The sequence below is a fragment of the Aythya marila genome (assembly GCF_965140915.1).
Source record: "Aythya marila genome assembly, chromosome: 1".
Classification (NCBI taxonomy): Eukaryota; Metazoa; Chordata; class Aves; order Anseriformes; family Anatidae; genus Aythya; species Aythya marila.
In genome coordinates, this window is record NC_139042.1 from 124,760,695 (window position 1) to 124,784,038 (window position 23,344).

At 46.1% G+C, this 23,344-nt stretch overlaps 2 protein-coding genes across 5 annotated transcripts; one reads left to right on the top strand and one right to left on the bottom strand.

Annotated features, from left to right (window-relative positions):
- Positions 1-28: 28 nt before the first annotated feature.
- LOC309875944 (solute carrier family 25 member 33-like) lies at positions 29-7,973 on the bottom strand. Its single transcript, XM_082755740.1, has 7 exons — positions 7,886-7,973; positions 3,473-3,649; positions 2,965-3,042; positions 2,559-2,659; positions 1,879-1,945; positions 1,384-1,667; positions 29-1,284 (listed from the first exon to the last, which is right to left on the bottom strand). Exons 1-7 carry the CDS (start codon positions 7,927-7,929, stop codon positions 1,085-1,087), a joined length of 951 nt encoding a protein of 316 aa, XP_082611866.1. The 5' UTR covers positions 7,930-7,973; the 3' UTR covers positions 29-1,084.
- Positions 7,974-11,979: 4,006 nt separating this feature from the next.
- On the top strand, positions 11,980-22,987 carry PEX5 (peroxisomal biogenesis factor 5). 4 transcript variants are annotated; one of them, XM_082784475.1, is made up of 16 exons: positions 11,980-12,244; positions 12,518-12,553; positions 12,724-12,856; positions 13,379-13,513; positions 14,663-14,768; positions 16,027-16,117; positions 16,449-16,565; positions 16,951-17,043; positions 17,217-17,336; positions 17,862-18,005; positions 20,389-20,459; positions 20,629-20,844; positions 20,986-21,151; positions 21,335-21,492; positions 21,881-22,111; positions 22,189-22,987. In XM_082784475.1, the coding sequence occupies exons 1-15, from the start codon at positions 12,095-12,097 to the stop codon at positions 22,080-22,082; spliced, it is 1,938 nt and encodes a 645-aa protein (XP_082640601.1). In that variant the 5' UTR covers positions 11,980-12,094; the 3' UTR covers positions 22,083-22,111; positions 22,189-22,987. The 4 variants fall into 4 exon arrangements, with proteins under 4 accessions (XP_082640601.1, XP_082640602.1, XP_082640600.1 ...); XM_082784476.1 differs by having other exon boundaries at positions 21,881-22,101; XM_082784474.1 differs by having other exon boundaries at positions 21,881-22,987.
- Positions 22,988-23,344: the final 357 nt, after the last annotated feature.

Consider the following 23,344-nt stretch of genomic DNA (forward strand, 5'->3'; position numbering starts at 1 on the left):
CTCCGCATCCCTCCCCCCCACACCTTTTTGAGTCAAAATACTCTCTCTGTAAAGACAGTGTAGCCTTCCCCAGCACACGGGGCTATGAAACCAGAGGAACAGAAGGCATCCCAGCCTGTCACAAACGTTAACACATGCAGCAAAACCTTGATTACAGAAAAAAAACAATAAGGCTCTTTCCATATAGCAATAGAAACAGGCCAAATACTCAGCTTCATCCACCTTTTTACATGATCCACTTTCTCTACCAGCACAGAGTGTAATTCACAACAGGGACTTCAGCTTGTAATAGAACAGCCCCAGAAGTTCTGACGGAAGGTGTGCTTCCTTATGTTACTTAAGAGGGAAAGCAAAAAGAATAGATACGGTCAAGGCATGGCTATGAGGCCAGTAGCATAAGATATTAGGGTAGTGCTTCATAGCAGGTTGTGTTTCTTCTCCTGATCTACTTGGTCCAACTCTTCAGACCCAGCAGGGAGAAAAGAGGCTGTCAGCTGCCTGACGTTTCTTGGGGTAATGGCAGTAACATGTTCAGGACCCAAAGGAAGGTTCTGCAACAGGACATTTGTTGGTGGTCAAAGTTGAAGGACAGCACAACAGGTGAAAGTTGAACGGCCCCTCTAAGGACATGAAAGGTCTCAGCACAAGATCTCTGCTTGCTCCAGCTCTCTCAGATGTCTCAGCCCTAGCCTGTCTTCACAGCCATGTTTGGTTGTTAATGGGTCCAGATGGCATGAAGATGCTGAAGCTAAGATATAAACATGCCTTCTCCTTTATCTCCTTTCCAGTAAGTTTCATGTCCTTGTTTCATAGAGGAAGCTAAGAGCAGGCACTGTCAAATCAGTGCCTTGAAATCTTGAGGCACTGGTAGAATTCAAGTCTCCAGAAAGAATGAAGGTGACATTGTACACATTGGAGCCGAAAACTTTGTATAAAACAGTCTTACATCCTGAGAATGCTATGCCTGACTCAGCCCCAGTCTGTGATGAAAAGCACCACCTCTTGGAGCATGGGAAAAGACCATGTCTCAGAACTATGAGGTCCCTGTAACTCTCCAGCAGCTCATTCAGGTGCTACAGTGTTCTTACAAGGTGGAAGAGGCCAAACGTACAATGAGCTCATAGGTAGCCATCATGATAGCTGTGTTGGGGATCTGTCGGATCAAGTGGGCCAGGAGCCCTCGGTATAAAGCCAAGGGTCCCTCTTCACGGACTACAAGCTGCAGAGTCTGTATAAAGGAATGATACCGTGACCCTTCTTCTCGCAACCGTGTCCGAATTACCTCTGGAGAGACAAAAAGGAAATTGGTATTAGCAGATTGATCCTACAGGCACGGCATCTCCCATCAAGGGGAACAAAAGCAAGGAGTGCAAACACGCTCACCATGCGGATATGCAATGCACGAGGCACATGTTTTGGAGACAGCAGCAGCTCCCATTAGTCCGAAGAAGTCACGGCTGTTTGGTGAAAGTGTGAGCGGTGTGGAAAGGGAATGATGGCCATTTCTCAGCTGCTGTTTCAGTGCTTCGTATATGACAAAGTGTATGATGGTCTCTGACACGCCAGCATAAGAGGCAGTGATTCCACGGTAAAATCCACGAAGGCCTTCAGTGTGGTACACATGCATGGCACACTGGAGGGCATTACTGCTCAGCTCCCCTTTCATCCTGTACAGGCAAAGGGAGGAGGGAGGGTTAGAATAGCATGTCACTTCACTGACCAAAAACGCTCTTCTGAACATAACTGTAAGACTCTTCTCTGGCATGCCCTTGAAAAAGACTCTTGTTCTGATTACCTGTCACAGACCTCTTCCCAATCCCACCCCCAAAACAATCACGGTTTGACGTGGAATGGCTCTGTACTGTTTGCCTGCCTTACCTGGCTTCCAGCTGCATCCTGGTTTTCACCAACCAGATAGGGTTGGTGAGTGTGGAAGAGGTAATGCCTAGAGAATAGAAGAGAAACACAGCAGTGAGAGCCAAGATCACACTGGCAGTTTGTGAGGAGTTGCTCATCTATCAGCTCTCTGAATTTTGCTTGGAAAACTGTGGTAGGTTGCAATTTGAGAGTGACCTTGAGCTCCTGTGGGAGAGGAGACATTTAGGGTAGGCTGATTTCCCTCCTCCCTCATTCTAGCCTTCGTTTGGTAGTAATTACCAACTCTGCCTTCTACATCACCCTGCTACAGGTGACAAGAAACAATAGGCTAAACTTGCAAGAATGGAAGATTTTGTTAGAGAATTGGAAGACATCAAGAGACATGATTCTGAGGGGTTCACATTACACACTGCCTTTCCCACCTGCACTCTTGAATGGAGCTCTTTTCCTGATTGCAGCTGGAGGGGAAAAGACTAGAACCAGATAAGAATGGAGAAACCTTACGAAATAATCCTAAGAAGAATGAAGAGTGAGAGAACACTTTGCACAAGGAGCTTACTGCTCCAGATGGTGGAAGGACAAAGCTTCAGAATGCAGCAGCAATGGGGAAAGGATGAAACCTGTTTACAGCCACACGCAGAAGGACCCCTTGGCTCTGATTTGAGACAGAAGAGGCTCACCTGCGCAGGCTGCTGATAGCATGTGTACTTTCTTGGACTCTGGCACAAGGACAGTATTGAGCTTCTCCTTAACACCAGAATAGGCAGCAAAATATATAGCCCTGGTTGGAAAGAAATACAAAAGATATTATAGCTCACCTACAAGGAGCAGGGACAACACTGCTGTGGGGCATCAGTCCAAATTTTATTCTCAGCACAAGTTTGTCTAATGTGGCATCAGATACCACCTACACTCAGCGCACAGCAGTCATCCTGCAGCTATCATCAGAAGGTCCCAAAAATGCTTGTACAATGGGGGCACAGTGGGCATAGGGCCCTGACTGCTTTCAGAATGTGGAGCAATAGCTTTCATGAAGGTCCTTTATAAAGTGTTCAGAATAGGCAATCCTCAGGGAGCAGTACTTACCGGGAAGGGGCAACCCCAACAAGGTTTGGGCCCAGACCTCGGAACAGTGATCGTATGCCTTCCTTCTCAAGGATGGTCCTACAGAAGGAAATGAACAGAAGAGTCAGCAGAACAAAGCTGGAGGCTCTCTTGGTTCCTCTTCCTTTCTTCAGTACTTCTTGCAGCATCTGCTCCTCACCTCCAGTGTTATTATTTTCTGCCCTAGTCTCATTTTCTTTCATGCCACTTTTCTCTCCTTCAGCCATTTATTCCTATTTTTATTGACATCATCACACCGAGTCTGATCAAACTAGCTGTGAAGCTTCACACAGTCCCCAGAGCTGCCTTGCAGAATCAGGGTTCAAATCATGGATCAGCTGTGAGGAGTAGCTGTACCTGTGCTCTGATGAAACATCACTGCACTTGCAGTTTCCGGAGCTTCAACCCAAATGCTACTTTAATCTCTCCACCTGATGGCCAAACCTTCACTTCCCTGTTGCTAACAGGCACCCTGCCCTACCCTACTCACCTGAGCAATTTGAGCACTCCAGGGGATGGTGGTGTGGGGTTCACCAACCTCACACTCATCCCTGGCAGCTGAATCTCAGAGAGGCACAGGGGCCGCAGAGTGAGTTGGGATGACTGCAGACGTGTCTTCACCACTTCCAGAGGACAGGTCAGGATGGCTCCTGCTGTGCCACCACATCTAGGGCATAACAGCATAGGTAAAGATGACCCCTGTGCAGGAACAGGGCAATAATTCCGACCCAACTTTTCCACTGCCTCTCCCCTCTAGGAAAGGAGGAGGGTAGGTCCCCCGGCCTGCGTCACACATGACCTCTTGCTCTGATATTGATTAATGCAATAATGGCGTCTCTTGGGACATCTCCTGGCAGCCTAACTCTGAAACCAGTATTTGAGACAAACAGTCCCAAGTTCATAGGGATTCAGCTCAAAGTTGCTGAACTTTGCATTCAGAATTTCCCAGAGCAAACAGTTCTGCTGCCCAGTCTCCCTGCAGTGCTTTCAGCTGACATCTCCAGGCACCGTGCCTCATACCCTGTAAAAGCAGCATTGGCTCAGACAAGGGTAGCACAAAACTCTCCCACCCCTCAGCCTGCCTGCGTGTTTCAGCACGTAATTCATTCAGCCCCACGTTTTCAAGGCTGTATAAGCAGGACCTGTACTTTCTGCCAACAGCCACGCTCACCCACAGCCCAAGTTGCTTAATGAAAGAAGACCCTGACCTTCACCAGACAGAAGCTATTTTTGGAACTTATGAACCATAAATCAGTAACACTGAAAGGACACGTAGCCCCTTTTCCCCTTTCTGCCACACAGGGACACATCAGAACCAGAGTACTGATATGCTCGATTCTCAGCTTTTACCCATTCAGATCCTTTAACTGAGAGCTACAGGCTGCTCAGTACCTGAAAGACTTTTTTGAGATGAATTTGTATGGAACAGCCATGACTCGAATGCTGTAGCCAGACAGAGGCGTTCCTATCTGCTATGGCCAAACTCACTTTGTTTCATAAGAGACAAAGGGTAAAAAATCCCTCACTCTGCTCCAAAGAAAGAAAAGCCAACTAAAGAACTACAAAGTGTCAGGGAAGAATCATGTTTGTCAAGAGAACTGCATATGAAGATGTAGGTCAGTGAATGGCTGGAGCTCTGAAGAATTATTCTGAAACAGTCTATGCAGCTAATACATTGCTTTTATAGCCTTTACTCCTGGGGCTTCATTTATTGCTACCCGCAGGTTAGAGGGAAAAAAAAAAAAAAAAAAAAAGAGGCCTGGATACCTATTGTAATGAATTCCACGAGTTAAAGATCTAGCTGATGAATTGGTCTAGAGACAAGTTACACATTTCACAATGCCAGCAACTAGTTATGCCACTCCATTACACTCGTGCTGCTTTGCCAAGCCCTCTGCAGACCTTCAACGGTGATAACTTGCAGAGCAGCTGATCAGGAGCAACTTTTCCCAGCAGATGCAAGTGGTGGGAGTTAGGTAGAACATGACCAAAGAACTTAACTTGGAGTCAGAAGACAACATGAAGCAGTAAGCATCATGGCTCATGTTCTCTGGATGATCAAGCAAACCAAGACAGCCTATTTAATGATCCAGGAGTCATGATTTATAAAAGCCACATTGATTTTTCCCACGTAAACCATACTCATTCAAGGTTCTGACAGTTCTATTCTTTTCCATGGTTTGTACCAGGCAAATCAGTAGAAACTCCAGACTTACAGGTCTGTTTTTTTCTTGATCAGAAGTGCACTATCCAGCTCAGGAAAGGACTGAGTACAGTGGTGGGAGAATAATAAGTTTAAATAAATGCTCTAAATAAAGCAGTTTCAACTTCTCACCTAAATGCTGGACAAACACTGTGACAGGACTACATATAGAGAAGTTGCTTGGTACCCTAAAGATTGTTTAATGATACATAAGGAGGTACAATTTTATGCAATGTTCTTACAACGTTTAATTTCTCCAAGAAGCCCCTACCTGAGCATGGTCAGGATATGAATTTGAACCCGTGTCCCAAGTACATAGAAAAGTTTCCTAAGTTCAAGTTCTTCAAGCTACTGACATGTATAGCTACAGAGAAGAATCCAAAAAACAACAGTAAGAGCTGAAAAAAAAAGTTATTCCTTTGCATGGTGTTCATTTAATCAGCAGTAAGAGTCTGAGGTAAAATATTCTTCCTAAGCCAGTATGGCTACATTGTAAGACTAGAGCATTTTTTGAAGAGCCAAGAACTCTGACTAAACAAAGCTAAGGAAATAAGATGTATCAGTTGTTCAAAGCTAGAAGAAATCTTAACTATAATGCCTTACTATGCACTTAAAAAAAAAATAAAAAAAAACAGCCTCACTTTCTCCCCCTACCCCTAAACCATTTTGTCAGTAAAAAATCAAAGAGCAGTGGCCCTGCAAGAGTCTAATCACTTCTAGACTAGACCTAATATTTTTTTTTTTTTCCACCAAATACAGGAGGTGACATTTAACATGACAAAATCCATGGGTGACAAAGACTGTCACAGTGGCAAATAATAAGCAAAGCTGCAATTAATGGCAAACAATGAAAAAAAACATGGAACTCAGCAGCCACCAAGGGTCATTAGGCCCTGCATAAACAGATTGTTTTAACAAAGACAAAACCCTGAAATCACTATTCCAGAAAAAAGCAACAGAGGCAATTCCTGCAAAATATGATGGAAATAGCAGTGGACAACCAGTACAACACGTACTCCCAGAACAAAGCAGTGCCAAAAAGGGCTAAAGGAAGAAAGCACATAATTTAACTCCAGAAAAGAGTACTTGCTTCTGCATCTTGCTTTCACATTTTAAAGTTTGTGAAGTTCACTGCAAAGCTTGAGGTGACAGAAAAAAAAGGATTAGTACAGAGAAATATATATAAAAAAAAACAACATTAACATTTTCTAATGATCTGAAAAGGTTATGAGAATGTGCACAGGTGTGACAAGGTTAACTGGTAATTCACATCTCAGTCCTTACTTTGGCAAAAATGCTGATGACTTGAAGATCTTCATTTAAGTACTGCAATATTACGTCAGGCAAATTTCCATCTAAACCAGGATTCTGTCTAAGACACAGGGTAATAACGACGGCCACAGAAGAGTACGAGAAGAAATATTCTTCTCCGGAATAGTCTCCCAGCTCTCTGCAATTTTCAGCTCAGAAATTTCCTCAGCCAAAAGTGTTGCATTGCATTTAATAGCCTTCAAGACATTCTTTTTTATTCTTCAGTCTAAATGCTTTCTGGACACTTAAAAAGCTTTTGCCTTCTCATATCCTGTGGCCAGGAGTCCCCCATTTTAACTGAACACTGTGTTAAAAGCTATGTTCTTGCACTAGTTTTGAATAAGTGCCTCAAGTTTTATTTAATAGTCCCTAAAAGATAAAATGAACAACTGTCCCTTCATTAATGAGATCTGCTTAATTAGATGAAACAGCATCACTAACTATACACTGCAGCAATAACCTGAACTTCTTTATCTCTTGGGTTTTAACTAATTGAAATCCAAAGATTACTGTTCAATTGGCGGGGACAGGGTACAGCCTGACAAAGTTCCCACCAGCAGATGTTCTGTTGCTAGCTAAAGTCTCTTAATTTTTCAAGAACCAAAGTGGAAAATGAGGATGAAAAAAATGTTAAGAAGAAAGCTAAGAAATATGAAGACATGTATAAGAAAAAGGCTTTGCCTTCTAGATGCTGTGACTATCTAATTCAAAGGAGAAAGTAACAAAAGAGAATAGCGTATACAAAATAACACGGGGAACAGACATGGCAAGTACACAGAAGCAGAGACTGACATTGCACAGCTGCATCACCTGCAGAAAATTGGAAATTTACGAATCAAGTGCAACTCAATTACGTGTTTTATTGTACAGGCTGCATTAGGGGCCTTACTGTCATGCAGACTCCAACAGGCTGGTGGAACTGGGAAGCGGATTAGATGCTTGCCTGGACACGGGACTTCCAGCAGTTACTCAAGGAGTCTGGAGGACCCGTTACACCTTCTGTTTTAGGACATCACCAACTTTAAACACTTTACTGTTTTGCAATTGAAATGAAAAACGGTTCTTAAAGTGAGGAGGGCTGAAGTGCAGCGGGAGAAGGGCCTTGCTCAAGGGCACGCTGTGAATCCGGCGGCGCTGCCAGGATGCGCGCTCCAACCCCCTGACTCACCAGCCCCATGCGGAGCTATTTAAAACCAGAGAAGCCACGCAGGAATCTGCCACCAGCCGCCACTAAGGGCTGGCTGCCCTGCTGCACATCCTACCCCTCACCCAGCACCCTACATCCTTCCCTCCCCCTCCACTCCCAGCTGAGGCTCCCGTGACTCCTCCAGGAGGCTCCCCCTCTCCCCGCAGCGCACAGCAGAAGGGGCAGAGCCGCAGGGCACTCACCCTCCGGCGACCAGGTGGAGCAGGGTGCTGTGCTGCTGCTGCATGGCTGCTGATCTGCAGGCACAGCCCCGACCCTTCGCTGCAAGCACCCCGGGGTGGCGGCCCGGCCTGCCCGCCCTCCGCCCAGCATTGGCTGCCCGGCGCCGGAGGAGGTGCCCGGGCGGTGCCGGCAGCTTGGGGACCGGGGGGGTGGTGGCAAAAGCAGAGATAAGGAAGAAATTCTTCACTCAGAGGGTGGTGAGGCGCTGGGGCAGGCTGCCCAGAGAAGCTGTGGGTGCCCCATCCCTGGGGGTGTGCAAGGCCAGGCTGGATGGGGCTTGGAGCAACCTGCTCTGGTGGGTGGCATCCCAGTAGATGCCATCCCAATTAAATGATCTTTAAGGTCCCTTCCAGCCCAGACCATCCTATGATTCCATGACTCTCAGTTCATTATATCAGTTTGTATATATATAAATATAACCCGTAGATCAGATAAAATAAAGTACTACTGACTTCAGCACTCAGTACTGAGTGACACAGGACTGATTGTCTAATTTAGGCACCACACTGCTACACAATGGGTAAATGTGGGGAGGGTTCAAAGAAGGGAATAAAGAGTCCAAGCCTCCAAGGAGGAACCTTGGAAAAAAAAAAGAAAAAAAAAAGAAAAAAAAAAAAAAAAGCTTAGTCTGGAAGGAATGGAAAGAAACGTGACAATTCGCTTCAAGTGCATGCAAAAGCACTTCAAATAGAAAAGAAATCATTAGCTTGTCTGTGGTGGAAAAGAAAAGAAGTATCAGCCCATAAATAGCGCCTGTCGATACAAAGGCAGTAAGGGGAAGACCAGTAAAAGGATTGGCCTTCTGTTCAGTGGAAAGGAAAATCTACCAGTGATACTAAGAAATTGCATGCATTTTCCATCTGTTTTCACTGTGGTAGAGACTAGACTAATACCATAAATAGCACAAATGACAAGTGGGTAAAAAGTCATTCTGCAGTAGGGAGATAATAGATTTTTAGGAGCTAAGGTAAATTCAATGCTTTCACACCAGTTATGATTGATGAAATTCATCCTTTGATGGCTGAAGAACTGGATGAAGCAAGATCAAACCAACTGGCAGTTTTCTTTGAGATCTGTAGAGAATAAAGAGGTTCAGAAGATTGGAAAAGGCCAAATATACTGGCTATTAAAAATAAGATAATCTAAGGAATCCAGCCGGGTTTATTTTACTGCCCTTCCCTGTGGTAATAGAACAAATACATATTAAATCTTCAACTTACATTCTCCATTTGTCACCAAAAAAAAAAGTCAAACCAGTCTTTCACAGTACAGTAACAGGCCTAGTGGATAAGTAAGTAACAGTAGTTTGAATTTATTAAGGATTTTGATTCAATTTCATCCGACAGTCTTATAAGCTAGCTAGGAAACTTGGGAAACCAGATGTATTGAAAATAGTGGTAGGAGAATTTGATGTGGATTAGAAAACTTTAAGATTGGTTTTCACAGAAGATTGGATATCACAGAAACACAGAATGGTTAGGTCTGGAAGGGATCTCTGGAGGTCATCTGGTCCAACCACCCTCCTCAAACAGGGACGCTTAGGGCAGGTTGCCCAGGACCATGCAGAGGTGACTTTCGAAAATCTCCAACGAGAGAGACTCCACAACTTCTCTGGGCAACCTGTGCCAGAGTTTTGTCACCTGCATGGTAAAGAAGTACTTCCTGATGTTTAGACAGAATTTGGAAGACAAAATAAGTATTAAAATGATCTTAATCAATGGGAGAAGGAGTCTGAAAACGTAGGGCACCATTTATTACAAGCATGTGCAAAGTTCTGCACTTGGAAAAAAATAATGACTTTCATAAATTTAGGATAGGGAATAGGTATGCAGAGACCTCCATTTTCTCACTGGTTTCCATCAGGCCCGGCACCTTCTGTAGAGTACTGGCTACCATCAAACTGATAGTGACGGAGGGATGCAGAGCACAACATACCCTTTTCTGGAACTTTACAATCTGCTTTTCTCATCTCTCCAAGAATTTTTGAGGTCCCATGATATTTCAGTTCTTACCGCCAAAACATTTACACTTTGCAGGTAAGGGGCCATTGATTGTGCTCCTCTTCCTCTTGACTTTAGATCAAACCCTTTGTTTTCTACCTGCAAACAGAAATGATCTCTGCCTCAGCAGTCATTTCTGATTCCTCTAGTTGCATCACAGTCTTTTGAGACTGTGAGGGGTAAGTGGACCTACCCAACTTCTTGTCTAAGGGCTAGAAAGTCTCACTCTGCAGGTTTTTTTCTGTTTCAGCAGGTGGAGGGACATCCACTCTAGCCTGAGGCAATGACAAACCGTGATTGAGCCATGGAAGATGCTCTCTCAAGGCCTCTTACAGGCTGTATTCAGACTGTTGTAGATGATGCTATGTCGTTTGCAGTAGATCAAAAGATTGCTTAAGGTTGGAACCGGTTCAACGGTGTATGCTGCTTTTCCAGAGTCTTTAGTGAGCCTGGTGGCCACCAAGAGCCAAGGAAAAGGCACCACCTTCCCAGAAGAGAAAGAGAGGGAGAGGAAGAGAAAAAAAAAAAAAAAAAAGAGAGGATACATTTTTCTTTAGTGTGTCTTGTCCCTGCATGTAGCAGAAATAAGCCTGGGTGCATTCCTTGTGGGGCCTGTTTTTGCTGTTCAGACTAAGACAGGAATGCTGTGGGGACATTTTTACAGATCAGTCTTTGAGACAGTATCACGGACATACCCCGAGACACTGATGACAAATGTTTATAAATCAAAATTGCTGAATCTTTACTTCTTCACTTTCCAGTCTCTGATTGCTTTTGGATTTCTGCCCATGCCATATCTCAACACCTACACACCCCTTCTCCTTGTCTTTGGGCAGTCTATTTTTTTTTTCCTAGGAGCAGCACCGTATGTCTGTTCTTCTTGAATGTACTTCAGGATTACGTCCAAAACCCTCCTCCTCCTTTTGCTCTCTTAAAATGCTCTTGCTAACCCTTGACCCCATTGAACGTACACAGGACTAGCATTTTATAATAGAAAGTAAGTCTTGTTTGTCGTCCTTCACTCCGGATGAGTCAGCTCGGTGCAGTCATGCTGCTAGGCTGACGGTGACTTACAGGCAAGTAGAGAGTGGTCTCATAAGGCAGACATCTGAAAGAGTGGGATGTATTGTGCCAGCGTTACATACCATGCGCAGCCTGGGGCTTTGTGTGCAAGAGCCCTTGTGTAAAAGTCCTTTCAAATGTTGCCATCTTCATGCAGCTGCTTGCCAGATGCAGGACGTTTCAACATCAGTGTCTGAGCTGGTATCTGAAGCGTACTTTCAGCGTGAATCCTGCAGCCATCCTCACTTGCTGTGCTCTGATTTGTGTCGTAGAACAGTCTCAGCATGTGAATTAGATTTCTTCCAGGTGGAACTAGGCTGGTACATGAGCAGTACATAGGGGCACACCTAGTGCATTTTAACCACTGACAGACCACAGGGCCAGGGAAAATATAACCCCAAATAAAGTTCCTCAAACATATTTGGTGTTGGTGTCGGATTTCTGGCTCTATCACTTTGGAGATTTGCTCCTGTTGAGCCAGGCCTGGCTGTGGATGTCACATGCATTTCAAAGCCACGAGGAGAGCAGTCACAAAGACTTAGTGCCAAGGAGCAGTGCCCGAACCAGCACCAGACAGCAGCTTTTGGATGGATGAGCTGCGTTTGGGAAGGCAGGAGGGGACGCTGCAGAAGAAAATATTCCTTTTGAAAAGAAGAAGGTGGGATTTCGGGTCTGAAAACGCTTTATTTCTAGCACATCAATTTTATGGGAGACAGCATGCTTGGTGTAAACACACAAAGTTCCGGGTCCCTTTAAGGCGCTGGGCCGGGGACGCTGCGCCTTTAAGCGCTGGCCCCGCCCCCTCCCGCCAGCCTCGCGAGCGCTGCGCGGCAGGTAAGGGCGCCGGCGGGGCGCGCGCGCGCGCGCTGCCGGGGGGGGCGCGCGCGCGCGCGGCGCGGTGCCGGGGGAGCGCGCGGGGCGGGCGGCGGGGACGCGCGCGCGCGCGCGCGCCTGGACGACGGCAGGAAAGGGGCGGCCGGGCCCGTCCCGTCCCGTCCCGTCCCGTCCGACGCCCGCCCCCGTTGTCGCTGTCGCCCCCCTGGGCCAGGTGCAGCCCGGAGGAGGAGGAGGAGGAGGAGGAGGAAGGGGGGGTCCCCGTCCGGCGCCATGGCCATGAGGGAGCTGGTGGAAGCGGAGTGCGGCGGCTCCAACCCCCTGCTGCAGCTGGCCGGGCACTTCACGCAGGACAAGGCCCTGCGGCAGGAAGGGCTGCAGGGAGCCCTGGCCTGGCCACACGGGGCTCCCGGGGCGGCTGCCGTGAGTGTCGGGGTCTGGGGGGGCAAAGGGGGGACGGTGCTTTGGGGGGGGGGTCGAGGGGATGCGGGGATGGAGCTGGTGGCCTCGCTGTGGCAGGGAGGGGGGAGGTTGGGCAATGCTGGTCGGGATATTCGTGCTCCCCGAGTTGCCACATAAACAGGCAGCCAGCGAGGCTAATCTCAGGGGAAAGGAGGAGGATGGGAGATGGTCACGGAGTGCGTGGAGGGGTATGGGATCAAAGGTGTTGGGATAATTGTCCACTGTTCCCTCTAGGTATCCAAACCCCTGGGAGTAGCCTCTGAAGATGAGGTAAGAGTGGGCCAACACATCCATCTCCTTACTACTTTCCTCCTCAACGCTTAGACCTTTTTTCCCCTTACCTGCTTTTATTCTTCCATTAAGTCCCTTCTCATCCTCCATAGCTCTGCCTGTTTCTCTTCTAAGCTGTGTTCATTAATCCTGATCACTGTCTTTGGTAGCTGGTTGGAGAGTTCCTGCAAGAGCAGAATGCCCCTTTACTGTCCCGCGCGCCGCAGACCTTTAAGATGGACGATCTGCTGGCTGAGATGCAGGAGATTGAGCAGTCAAGCTTCCGACAGGCCCCTCAGCGAGGTAAGGGCAGCTGGAGTACGTGGTTACTGGAAAAGATCGTGGTGTTGCAGTTAAACTCTTAGCAGGGTGGCTCCCTGGAAGAGAAGTCTCTGGGGGGGAAGGGATGGATCTAGTTGTTGTCTTCAGCAACAATAGCTGGGATCTTTGTGATAATAGACAGCAAAAGGATGAGAGGCAACAGGCATGACTTGCAGCAATGATAACTGGCTAGATATGATGAAACATGTCTTCCCTTGGTGGGCAGTTGAGCATTGGAGCAGGTACTTAGGGAAGCTGGGGAATCTCTAACCTTGGAGAAGTTCAGAAGCTACCTGTTCGCTGTCCCGAGCAACTTTGGTGGTAACCCACTCTGCGAACACTTAACAACCTCCAGAGATTCCTTCCAAGTTGAATCTACAAGTCTCTTTATTCTAACAAAGAGAAAAGGACCTGATCAGAGGTGATGAGGGTTATCTGAAGGAGCATGGGACACTTAAATAACATCTTCGAGTTCTCCCATCTTCACTTGTGTTTTTCTTCTAGCTCCAGGTGTGGCAGCCTTGGCACTGTCTGAAAACTGGACCCAGGAATTCTTGGCTGCAGCAGATAATGCTGGTGATGTCTCTTCAGATTACAATGAGACTGACTGGTCGCAGGAGTTCATTGCTGAAGTGACAGGTGAAGGGCTGCTCTGGAAATTATCGTTGAGATGTTGTCCAGTCACATGCAGAGTTACTGAATGTGAGACTGGAATAATGCTTTGGGACCAGCAGTCAGTGTTTACTGGGGTGGCTTTAACAGGGAGGCAAAAAAAAAAAAAAAAAAAAAAAAGCTGCTTTGGAATGGATTAGCTAAATTGTTCATAAAGTGGTGTGGAAGCTTTTCTTCAGGTGAAAGGCTCTTTTATTTCTAGTTCGGGTTACTTGGAGAACTTGAGAGAATCAGGCTATTCATATTGCTTTTATGAAAATTATTGTGATTCAACTGATGCAAATTGTGGAGATGGTCTGGTACTGCTTCTTGCTTACATATACTCTTAATTCACTTTGTTAAGGCTAGGTTTGCCTTTGGTACTAAGGTAAAAACTGTTTATAGAGTGCTTTGGCCAAATATTTTTTCTTAGTTTGGGGGAGGGAGGAATGTTTTAGAAAAAAAGTGGATATTTTGCAAGTTGGAAAAGTGAAATGTGAATGTTTTTGGGACCAGAGGATAAGCTGTCTGTTCTAAGCAAGGTAGTAGTTTATCTGAAAAGCCATCTCGTATTTGTGCATAGAGCTTGGGCTTGGGTATGATCCTGTGACCATCTATGACTTCACCTGGAAATTACGAGCAAGATTTAACTAGATCCTATTCTGTTCCCTATGGGTGACACTGTAGAGAGTCAGACAGTCCCACTCACTGACCGTCCCTCTTTGTATTCCTGGGAATATAAATCAACACATGCCACGGTCTGAGAGAGTTCACATGAAGAGCTAGTGCTTTGTAAGTTGTAGTTTTGACAGAGACTTGTAATGCGTTGCTGATTTCCTTGACCTACATAATATCCCACATGGAGCAGCTGGTTAAGTTGTGAAATTGAAATAGAAGATTGATGTTGCCACCACAGAAGCGTTTGTATTAATAGATAGTCTGAACCTAAGGCTTGATTATTTTGTATGTTTTAGATCAAAACAGTTAGAAACAAACATTAGCAATCTTTCTTCGAGGAGGGCTTTCCTGTATGTGTTAGATAACTTGGTGTAAAGTAGAGAGAGCAAAATCTGACTTTATTCTTAGTGAAGTTCTGCCTGTCTTACTATTCTTTCCTTGTACTGGTGTTTTATGCAGATCCGCTGTCTGTGTCCCCTGCCAAGTGGGCAGAAGAATACCTAGAGCAGTCAGAAGAAAAACTGTGGCTTGGGGAGTCAGAAGACCAGTCATTGGCAGATAAATGGTGCGTCTCTATTTTCAAGACTAGTTACTGCTGTTGGGCACCTGGGTGGTTTAAGTCTGGATAGGTGATAAGAAATCTGCTATGGTTTGAATGCTTTGCAGTCATGTACCTAGACTGATGTTCTCCAACCTTTGGTTTCAGAGAAGGGAGAAAATGATGCTTGGACACTGAATCTTTTAAGAGATGTTTTCCTTTATTCTAGTTCCAGCAAATACTGTGCTTGTGTAGTCTAACTTAATCTCATGTGAAGTGCGGAGCTCCTTAATGTGATTTCAGGAGTGAGTTCAATAACTCCTACTCAAGCAGAACTTGTTTTCTACAGTAGATACTTTCTTAGATTTAGAGATCTGAAGTGCCAGACTCTACTAGCTATAAACTTCTATCACTTTGTTCTCCCTATTTGGCAAACAGCATTTAGCTTTTCCTTAGCATATTTTTAGATTCAGCCTTCCAGGCATTATCTTCATGCGTTTCTGTGTGGTAGATTAAAGAACAGTCTATTGCTACTAAAAATCTTCTCTGTGTAGATGCTATGGCGGACCACAGTCAAATACTTTCAAGTAAGCTAGCAAAACAAAGGCAAGTGTTTGAGCTGGTTAGATCTTTAGCTAAAACAGGCTTTGCATATTTGGATTCTCTTTTTCTCCTGGCTTTTGCCTTTCCTGATATCTTTCTGCAAATATGGATGTAACTGAGTTACTGCCCTCAGTTTCAATGACTTCACCAAGACTTTCTGTAGTGGTAACACCTAGAACTGGTCCTATTCTGCTGTAAACCAGAAAAAAAAACACATTGAATTGCGTGGTTGCTATGAGTCCTCAGTCCTTTTCAGAGCCACTGCTTTTCCAAGATGCTGTTCCTCTTCCATGAGAATGACCTGCTTTCTCTTTTCCTGAATGAATGACCTTGTAATTGGTGGTGCTAAAACTTCTAACGTTTGATAGCATGTGAGCTTGCCAAGTAATCCAGACTGTGCTGCGGAATTGTGCTGGCACAGTAGTCATTTTATTCCACTACTGTTTTTCAGACTACTACTGCAGTCATTTCCACTACTGTCATTTGCAGACTTAACCTGATAGTAAATTTGAATTTTTTTCCAGATGAATAAAGGTGCTGAATGACTTCAGCGAACCCTAGAGTCTGTGGAGAGGGTTTGTGTCCCTCAACGCTTTAGTGCCCCATTGTGTGGACTATTGTTAGAGAGAGTTCACTGTTACCCAGTACCAGATTATCTCTTTCCCTTTTACTGCTACTGCAGGTATGAGGAGTATCAACCGGAGGATGATCTTAAGAAAACTGCTAGTGATTTTCTTTCTAAAGTGGATGATCCCAAGCTCAACAGTTCTGAGGTGAGGAGTTCTGTGACTGGGGCTGACAGATACCTGGTATGCATAAAGGGTGTGTGGGGAACTGAGAAGGGGAAAGACAGTAAATAAATACAGCATCTTGCTGTCCAGTGCTTCTATTTCTTCCGTGTTTCCTAAAAGTTGAACCCAGTTCCCTCCAGATATTGTCCCTTTCTACAACATCACTTTGAAGTGCTCTCCTGCCCACCTTTTCTGGCCTTCTGTGCTCAATTTGAGGAGAGAAATCCTCTTGGTGAAGGAGGGGGGCATGGACAGAAGGATTATTGGCAAAGCATCTGCCCAGCTCCACCCTTGTTTCATTTCTCTGCCACAGTTCCTAAAGTTTGTCCGCCAGATCGGAGATGGGAGGGTATCGATCGAAGCTAATAAGGTGACCCACAGAGACCAAGATCAGGCAGAGCAATGGGCAGCTGAGTTTATGCAGCAGCAGGTAGGAGCCCCAGCTATGTGTGCGCTGAAGGAGGAAAGGTCTTTGGCACAGTGCACAATCTGGGAGCAAGGGAGAATGGCAAGTCCAAATTTCAGCAGTGCTTTGCTAATGATTAGGCTGGGGGAGGCCAGGGAGGGGCTCTTGGACTCTTCAGAGCAGAGTCTAGCCAGAAGCTGGGAAGGTATCTGGGCAGAGTGAGCGGTCTCATCTTCAGTAGTGCCTGGGAGGAAGGGTGTGTCCAAAAGAACTCATCTCTACTTTCCAGGCCATCAGTTCTTGCTGATGGGGAGGAGTGGTCATCACAGACCCTCCTGCTGGTTTGGGATGTGCACTGAGTTTGCCAAATCCTAAAAAGAAAGGTGTGTTTCTGTTTCCAAACTCCCAGGGGGCATCCGATGCCTGGGTGGATCAATTTACGCGATCTGGGAACGTGTCAGCTCTTGATACGGAATTTGAGCAGGCAAAGACTGCTGTGGAGGTAAAGCTGGAGGAGGAGGAGGGCTGGGGTACCATCTGAGAGCCTGTGATAGGGTTACCTCTCTACTTTGCATGTTGTGAGGAGGGCTACAGACACTTAAGAGGGTGTTCTCTGGGGTGTCTGTAGATCTCAGTTAAAAGCTGTACTCTAGTCACTTCCTGTCCTTCCTTCAGTCAGATGTGGACTTCTGGGACAAACTCCAGGCAGAATGGGAGGAGATGGCCAAGAGAGATGCAGAGGCTCACCCTTGGCTCACTGATTATGAAGACCTCAGCTCCTCTTCATATGACAAGGTAACAGAGAACAGGGTTTCCTAGCACTGTGATGAACTGCTTTGAGGAAACTGGCAGACTGTCTACCTTGTGTTCTTAGGGTTCCTTCTCATACCAATCATTCGCTGTCACTTGCACCCTAATCCCAGGTCAGCTAGGGGCTAAACCTACTGTTTGTACTTGTTCTGGTTTGCAAGTGCTGTCTAGTTCTTGTCTAACATCAAATATCAGTTGGTGCTGGGATTCCTTGTAATGAGTGCAAGTACCTACTCCCACACAGATCTGATGAGACGAACACCAGATATATCATCACTGCTGCGATTTATTCCATGTCTGCTGTAGTCCAGGTTTGGAGGAATTTTTCAGGACAGAGCGGGCAGGTAGAAGAGTTGCTGTTCTGCTCCAAGCTAGCAGAGGGGTTGAGGTGCTGGCTACTCTGTAGTTGGAATGTTTCTGATGCAGCAAGATGTGTGATGTCTTGTAGAAAGCGCTTTTCTCCCTAAGCCTGTCTCCTGGCATTAGCCCTCTGCTTCTCTTCCCTGCTAGGGTTATCAGTTTGAAGAAGATAATCCCATGAGAGATCACCCTGATGCTTTTGAAGAGGGGCGGAAGCGCTTGGCAGAAGGCGACCTCCCCAATGCTGTCTTGCTCTTTGAGGCTGCAGTACAACAGAAGCCAGATCATATGGAGGTGAGTGAGACCAGAGGTAACAGGCCTTGGCTAGGTGTCCTGCTACTTGGAGCCTTCCCCTCTGAGGTGTCAGGGTGTGTGTAAAAAGCTCACTTCCATGTTACGAACTGTGCAGAGTGCATGAAAACATCTTGGTTTTCTCTGTCTCTGGGTATGTAGCTGATAATCTCTTTACAACTACCTGAAAGGAAGGTGTGGGGAGCTGGGGGTCAGCCTCTTCTCACAGGTAACTAGTGATACGACAAGAGGGAATGACCTCAAGGTGCGCCAGGGAAGGTTTAGGTTAGAAATTAGGAGACATTTCAGAAAGAGCAGTCAGGCACTGGGACAGGTTGCCCAGGGAAATGGTAGAGTCACCGTCCCTAGGGGTGTTCAAGGAAAGGTTGGACGTGGTGCATAGGGACATGGTTTAGTGGGTGACATTGGTGGTAGGGAGATGGTTGGATCAGATGATCTTTGAGGTCTTTTCCAACCTTAATGATTCTATGAGATAAGTGAATCCCAAGGAGGGCTGTGGGCTTATAACTAAAGTCAGATGCACAAAGCCTTCTGGCTTGAAGCTGTGTAAAATCACATGAGACTGACACAGAGCCAAGACAAGGAGCTTTCATCTGTGTAAGTTGCTTCTGTGGAAGTCTTGGCATTTCAGGACTGGAGATGCTTCTGGTAGTAATGATGATTGCTTTTAATGTTCGTATTGAAGACTAATTTAGAGCAGCTCATTAAACTACAGATTCTGGTTTGGATCTCCATCTGCCAGGAGAAAATGTTACCTAAAAGGACAGAGATGACATGAGTGTCTTCACAGAAGCTGTAGACCAGAGTATGATTTTTATACGGAAGAAAATGTTCCAGCAGCTAATTCAGTGAATACTTATTTCCATGAAACGCTTCAGCTTCTGCAGGATGGATCGAGAAATCAAAGTCTGTGTACCTTTCCCCAGAAGTAGAGCACATAGATATTCTCAGGAGGATGAGGAGGAATCAAGCACATCCAGTACTACCATTTCTGGAGTGCCTACCTCAAAGATCCAGGCATGCTGAATACTTCGTGTGCCTGATTCAAGTCCTACTATTTGTATATGATGGGAAAATAATGAGTTTGTTAGTCCTCTTGGAATGGATTTCTTTTGGCTGCTGGGAATACGGGCATCTGATCTTCTAGGGTACTGGGAGTAGGTGAAAAGTAAGCAGATGTTTTGAAGATCTGCTTTTGCTTTAAACTGTTTTGCTCTAAAGGTGTGTTGCTAGTACTCCTTAAGAATCTGATACTCTGAGGCTGTGTGGGCTGCAGGCTGAGTACAATATAACTACTCAGAAGTAGCTGAGACCTTAGGAGTAGAAGTCTTGAACTTTTCCTGGCTAGCTGTATTGAAAATTGCTCTAAATTGTTCTGCCGTGACTCTGAAAAAAAGTACAGCAGAAGTCAAGTTCAGGTGGTGCAGTGATCAAATAGACTTGTACAATTGTTTCTGTGAAGGAAAATATCTCAGTTCCCTTGGTCCAGATCACAACTTTACTTTCAGTCTCTACTTTCCTCACTTCAGAACCCAATGCAGGCATGAATGTTGAGTTCTGTGTAGGATCTAGTTGTAAATCTAGAGATTTGAGGCAGTAGATTGCCTCTTACTTGTGGTGGCTTGTGCAGGCCATTGCAGTATGTTTTATGTGACTTAGGTTCAGTGAGCAAGTACTTCATGCTGACAACCTAGCCAACTGTGCAGCCTATTTAAGACCAAGGGGTGTGATTATCAACATAAAGTGAACAGGTACTTTAGGTTTAGTGCCTTAAATATTCCATATGTCAGCAGCCTGGAAACTGAAGTTTTGTTTTGATGTTCTAGTGTCATGGTTAAAGAAACAACAAAGCAACAGTGCTTCTACTTTCAGGTCTTACGGTTAGTTCCCCGAAATTATCACTTGCAAGTGGGCCTCTGCACAAGTATATGCAGCTGCATACCTTGAGGGTCTCATTATTAGCACTGCTGCTATGCTATTTTGTTCTTAAGAAACCTGAAATCTACTTTTCCCTTCTTCCTCTGCAGTTTGACCACAGTTAGCAGCTAAATGTGGAGATTATGGGACTTAAAAGTGCTAAAATTGCAAGCAGTTGCATTATGGTAGCTTTCCAGATAGAGATTCACCTGTTTTCACTACAACACCAGTTTTATTGGCTTTGAGAGCATATGGACCATGAAGTGTGTACATCTTTCTAGGAAATCCATATGCATCTGTAGGTAACGTGTGTAGTTGCATATACTTGGCCTCACTCTGAAAATGTGTGGGATAATGCTGTGAATTTAATCTCTGTGCCTTTGGCTTTTTTTTTTTTTTCTTTCTGGACCTGAAGAAATTTGTCTTAGTACATCTTTGTCTCCTCCAGGCCTGGCAATATCTGGGAACCACCCAAGCAGAGAATGAACAGGAGCTCTTGGCAATCAGTGCTCTCAGACAGTGAGTGTTGTAGTATGTGTTCTGAGCCACACTTCTTGTCTTGTGCATGATGCCTCAAGGACCATGTGGCTAGCGTTGTGTGCTCTGCCTTGATCGTATTATCTCCTGTATCTGAGTATATCCCATTTTGCTTTAATACTGTAGTCCCTTATCTTTCTGTAACCTGCAGGTGCTTGGAACTGCAGCCTGGGAACCTCACAGCACTTATGGCTTTAGCAGTCAGCTTCACCAACGAGTCCTTGCAGAAGCAGGCGTGTGAGACTTTGCGGGAGTGGCTCCGCCACAAACCTGCATATGCTCACCTGCTGGAGAAGGAGCCAGAGGAGAGTGCCTCAGGGCCTAACCTTGGGCATTCCAAGCGTGTGCTTGGTTCTCTGCTGTCTGAGTGAGTTGGGGGTGTACCAATTTCAGCTTTCAGCTGAAAGGCTTCTTGGAGGGTTGGGATTGGGCCGGGCAGATGTTAGCGGGCAACCCAAGGTCAGCTTGCTCTACCGTGTACAAATGTCCTTGTTCCATGCTTTTGCAGCTCACTTTTTGTGGAGGTGAAAGAGCTGTTCTTAGCAGCTGTGCGCAGCAACCCCTCAACTGTTGATCCTGATGTTCAGTGTGGCCTGGGTGTCCTTTTCAACCTTAGTGGCGAATACGAGAAGGCTGTGGATTGCTTCAGTGCCGCACTTAGTGTGCGCCCCAATGTAAGAAAGGGCAGAGTGGGGGTGCTGGAGGTACCTGGAGGTTTATGGGTGGAGATGCTGTTTTATGAGAGGTACATCTTTCGAAGTGGAGGAGTGAGGCAGATGCATTGGTTAGGGAGGGCTGGCTCGGAGCTTAAAAAGAACCAGTTTGTCTCAGCCATTTATCTCTGTCCCCTTCTCTAGGACCATCTTCTATGGAACAAGCTTGGTGCCACCCTGGCTAATGGGAATCGGAGCGAGGAAGCTGTGGCTGCATATCGGCGGGCACTGGAGCTCCAGCCAGGATATATCCGCTCTCGATACAACTTGGGCATCAGCTGCATCAACTTAGGTGCCCACCGGTGAGCATAGGATGGGCAGATCTGCTGTGCCCTGTGAGTGTGTGTATGTGTGTCAGAGAGAGACCGCAGCAGGTTACTAGGGCGGTGCTGTGCTATCTGCAGCCTTCCCATGGCACAGGCAAACAGAGGTTGTGTGAAATCTGCCCTGAGAACAAAATGTCAGGCAGATCCACTTGGATTAGGGGCTATCTGGACTTCAGTTTCTGTTAAGAGGGACAAGAGGGAACTCGGGGCTGCGGGTGGAGGGGGTTGGAGTGGGGGAAAGATCCCCTGAAGAGGGTGAAACTGTTTTGGAGGGGAAGAAGTAGCAGTTTAGAAGCAAATCGGGAGGGGAGTTTGAGATGTGGCATCTTCTCCAATAAGCGTGTGTATGTTCTCATGTTGACAGTGAAGCTGTGGAGCACTTCTTAGAGGCTTTGCACATGCAGCAGAAGAGCCGAGGTCCGCGGGGGCAGCAAGGCGCTATGTCTGACAACATCTGGAGCACCCTTCGCATGGCCCTCTCCATGCTGGGGCAGAGTGACCTGTACAGGGCAGCTGATGCCCATGATCTTCCCACACTGCTTCAGGCATTTGGCCTCCAGCAGTGACACTGGGATGGGCTCCCCTGTGAGTGCAGGTTTGTCCCAGCCCCGCAGTGACCTTCCCTAGAAAGAAAATGTTCACTAGGGTTCACACACACCTGTGCTCTGGTAGGGCAGACCAATGGCAGCCGTTTCTTGAAGGACTTCGTGCTGAAGTGTGGAACTTCCCCTACCTGTCTGTTGTGGCCTGAGCATCTCTGAGCAGTTCACACTACCATATCCGAGGCTGACTGGCGCTCTGCTAGGCAGATGATCAAAGTGGGAAAACACCAAGTCTTGCCAGAGCGCATCTGCAGTAGTAAACCAGCGTGGCTTTGAGACATTACGATAGCCATTCTGCAGAGACTACCTGCTGGACGTGTCTTGAAGGCTGGTTGCTTTGGTGGGGTGGGATTGCCATTTGGTGAAACGCTGAAAAATTCTGGGTTTTCAGTATGCTTCCCCCATGTATGTGCTTGCATGTGTGTATATGTGGGTTGCTAGAGAAAAAGCTGAGGACAGCTGTTCCCTTTTTGGGGTAATAGTAAAGTCATGGTACAACCAGATGCTAATTTCTCACTGTCTTCATGGGCCTTTTGAGAGCAGTGTGTCGTACTTGTGCTAGGGACGTGGCTGGAGGCCCTTAGCCTGTAGGGGTAAGAAGAGATCCTAGCGCTCAGACTTGAGGCAATGCAATAGGAATAAAAGCCTAAATGTAATCTCCCAGAATATAGTGAGGAAAGGGTCAAGTTTTAATTTTTCACTTGATCGTCTGTCATTGTTTTTCCTTTGTGCAGAAGTTCCCCATCTTGTCTGTACTGAATCTTGTTAATTATAAATATCTGTATATGATTCTGCTGGGGAAAATGTTTTTAATTGTAAAATATTTTGTATAATAGAGGGGGGGGAGAATTAAAATTGCCAAAATGACATCTTTCTCTGTGCCTCTGTTGAAGCTGCATGAAGTGGGTAGTGTATATCTCTGAGGGTACAAGCCCACTCGATTTCCAAACACAGATCTGCATTTTTGTCTCGCATTTCAACTCAGGTTTTGTTCTACTGATAGCTCATGCAAATGAAGCTTAAAAGGATCTCATTTTGCTGTGGGCAGAGGCTTCAGTTCTGTGAGCCTGCAAAGGGGCTTCACTGTACCAAAAACACTATTTCCCTGCTTAGGCTTAGGGGTCAGTGAAGCACCTTTTTTTCTTTTTAATTGTTATCTGATATGAGGGAAGCTGTTACATTTATCACTTCTTGGAGGAACCTGACCGCTGCAGTAGTTGAGACCA

Excerpts from the sequence above, each read along its gene's own strand:
- LOC309875944 (XM_082755740.1), bottom strand. The coding sequence starts at position 7,929 with ATGCAGCAGCAGCACAGCACCCTGCTCCACCTGGTCGCCGGAGG. Across the intron at positions 3,043-3,472 it reads GGAGTGCTCAAATTGCTCAG|GACCATCCTTGAGAAGGAAG; the intron begins GTGAGTAGGGTA and ends TTCCTTCTGTAG. Across the intron at positions 1,946-2,558 it reads GCTATCAGCAGCCTGCGCAG|GCATTACCTCTTCCACACTC; the intron begins GTGAGCCTCTTC and ends TCTATTCTCTAG.
- PEX5 (XM_082784474.1), top strand. The coding sequence starts at position 12,095 with ATGGCCATGAGGGAGCTGGTGGAAGCGGAGTGCGGCGGCTCCAACCCC. Across the intron at positions 12,857-13,378 it reads CCGACAGGCCCCTCAGCGAG|CTCCAGGTGTGGCAGCCTTG; the intron begins GTAAGGGCAGCT and ends TTTTTCTTCTAG. Across the intron at positions 18,006-20,388 it reads AGAAGCCAGATCATATGGAG|GCCTGGCAATATCTGGGAAC; the intron begins GTGAGTGAGACC and ends TGTCTCCTCCAG.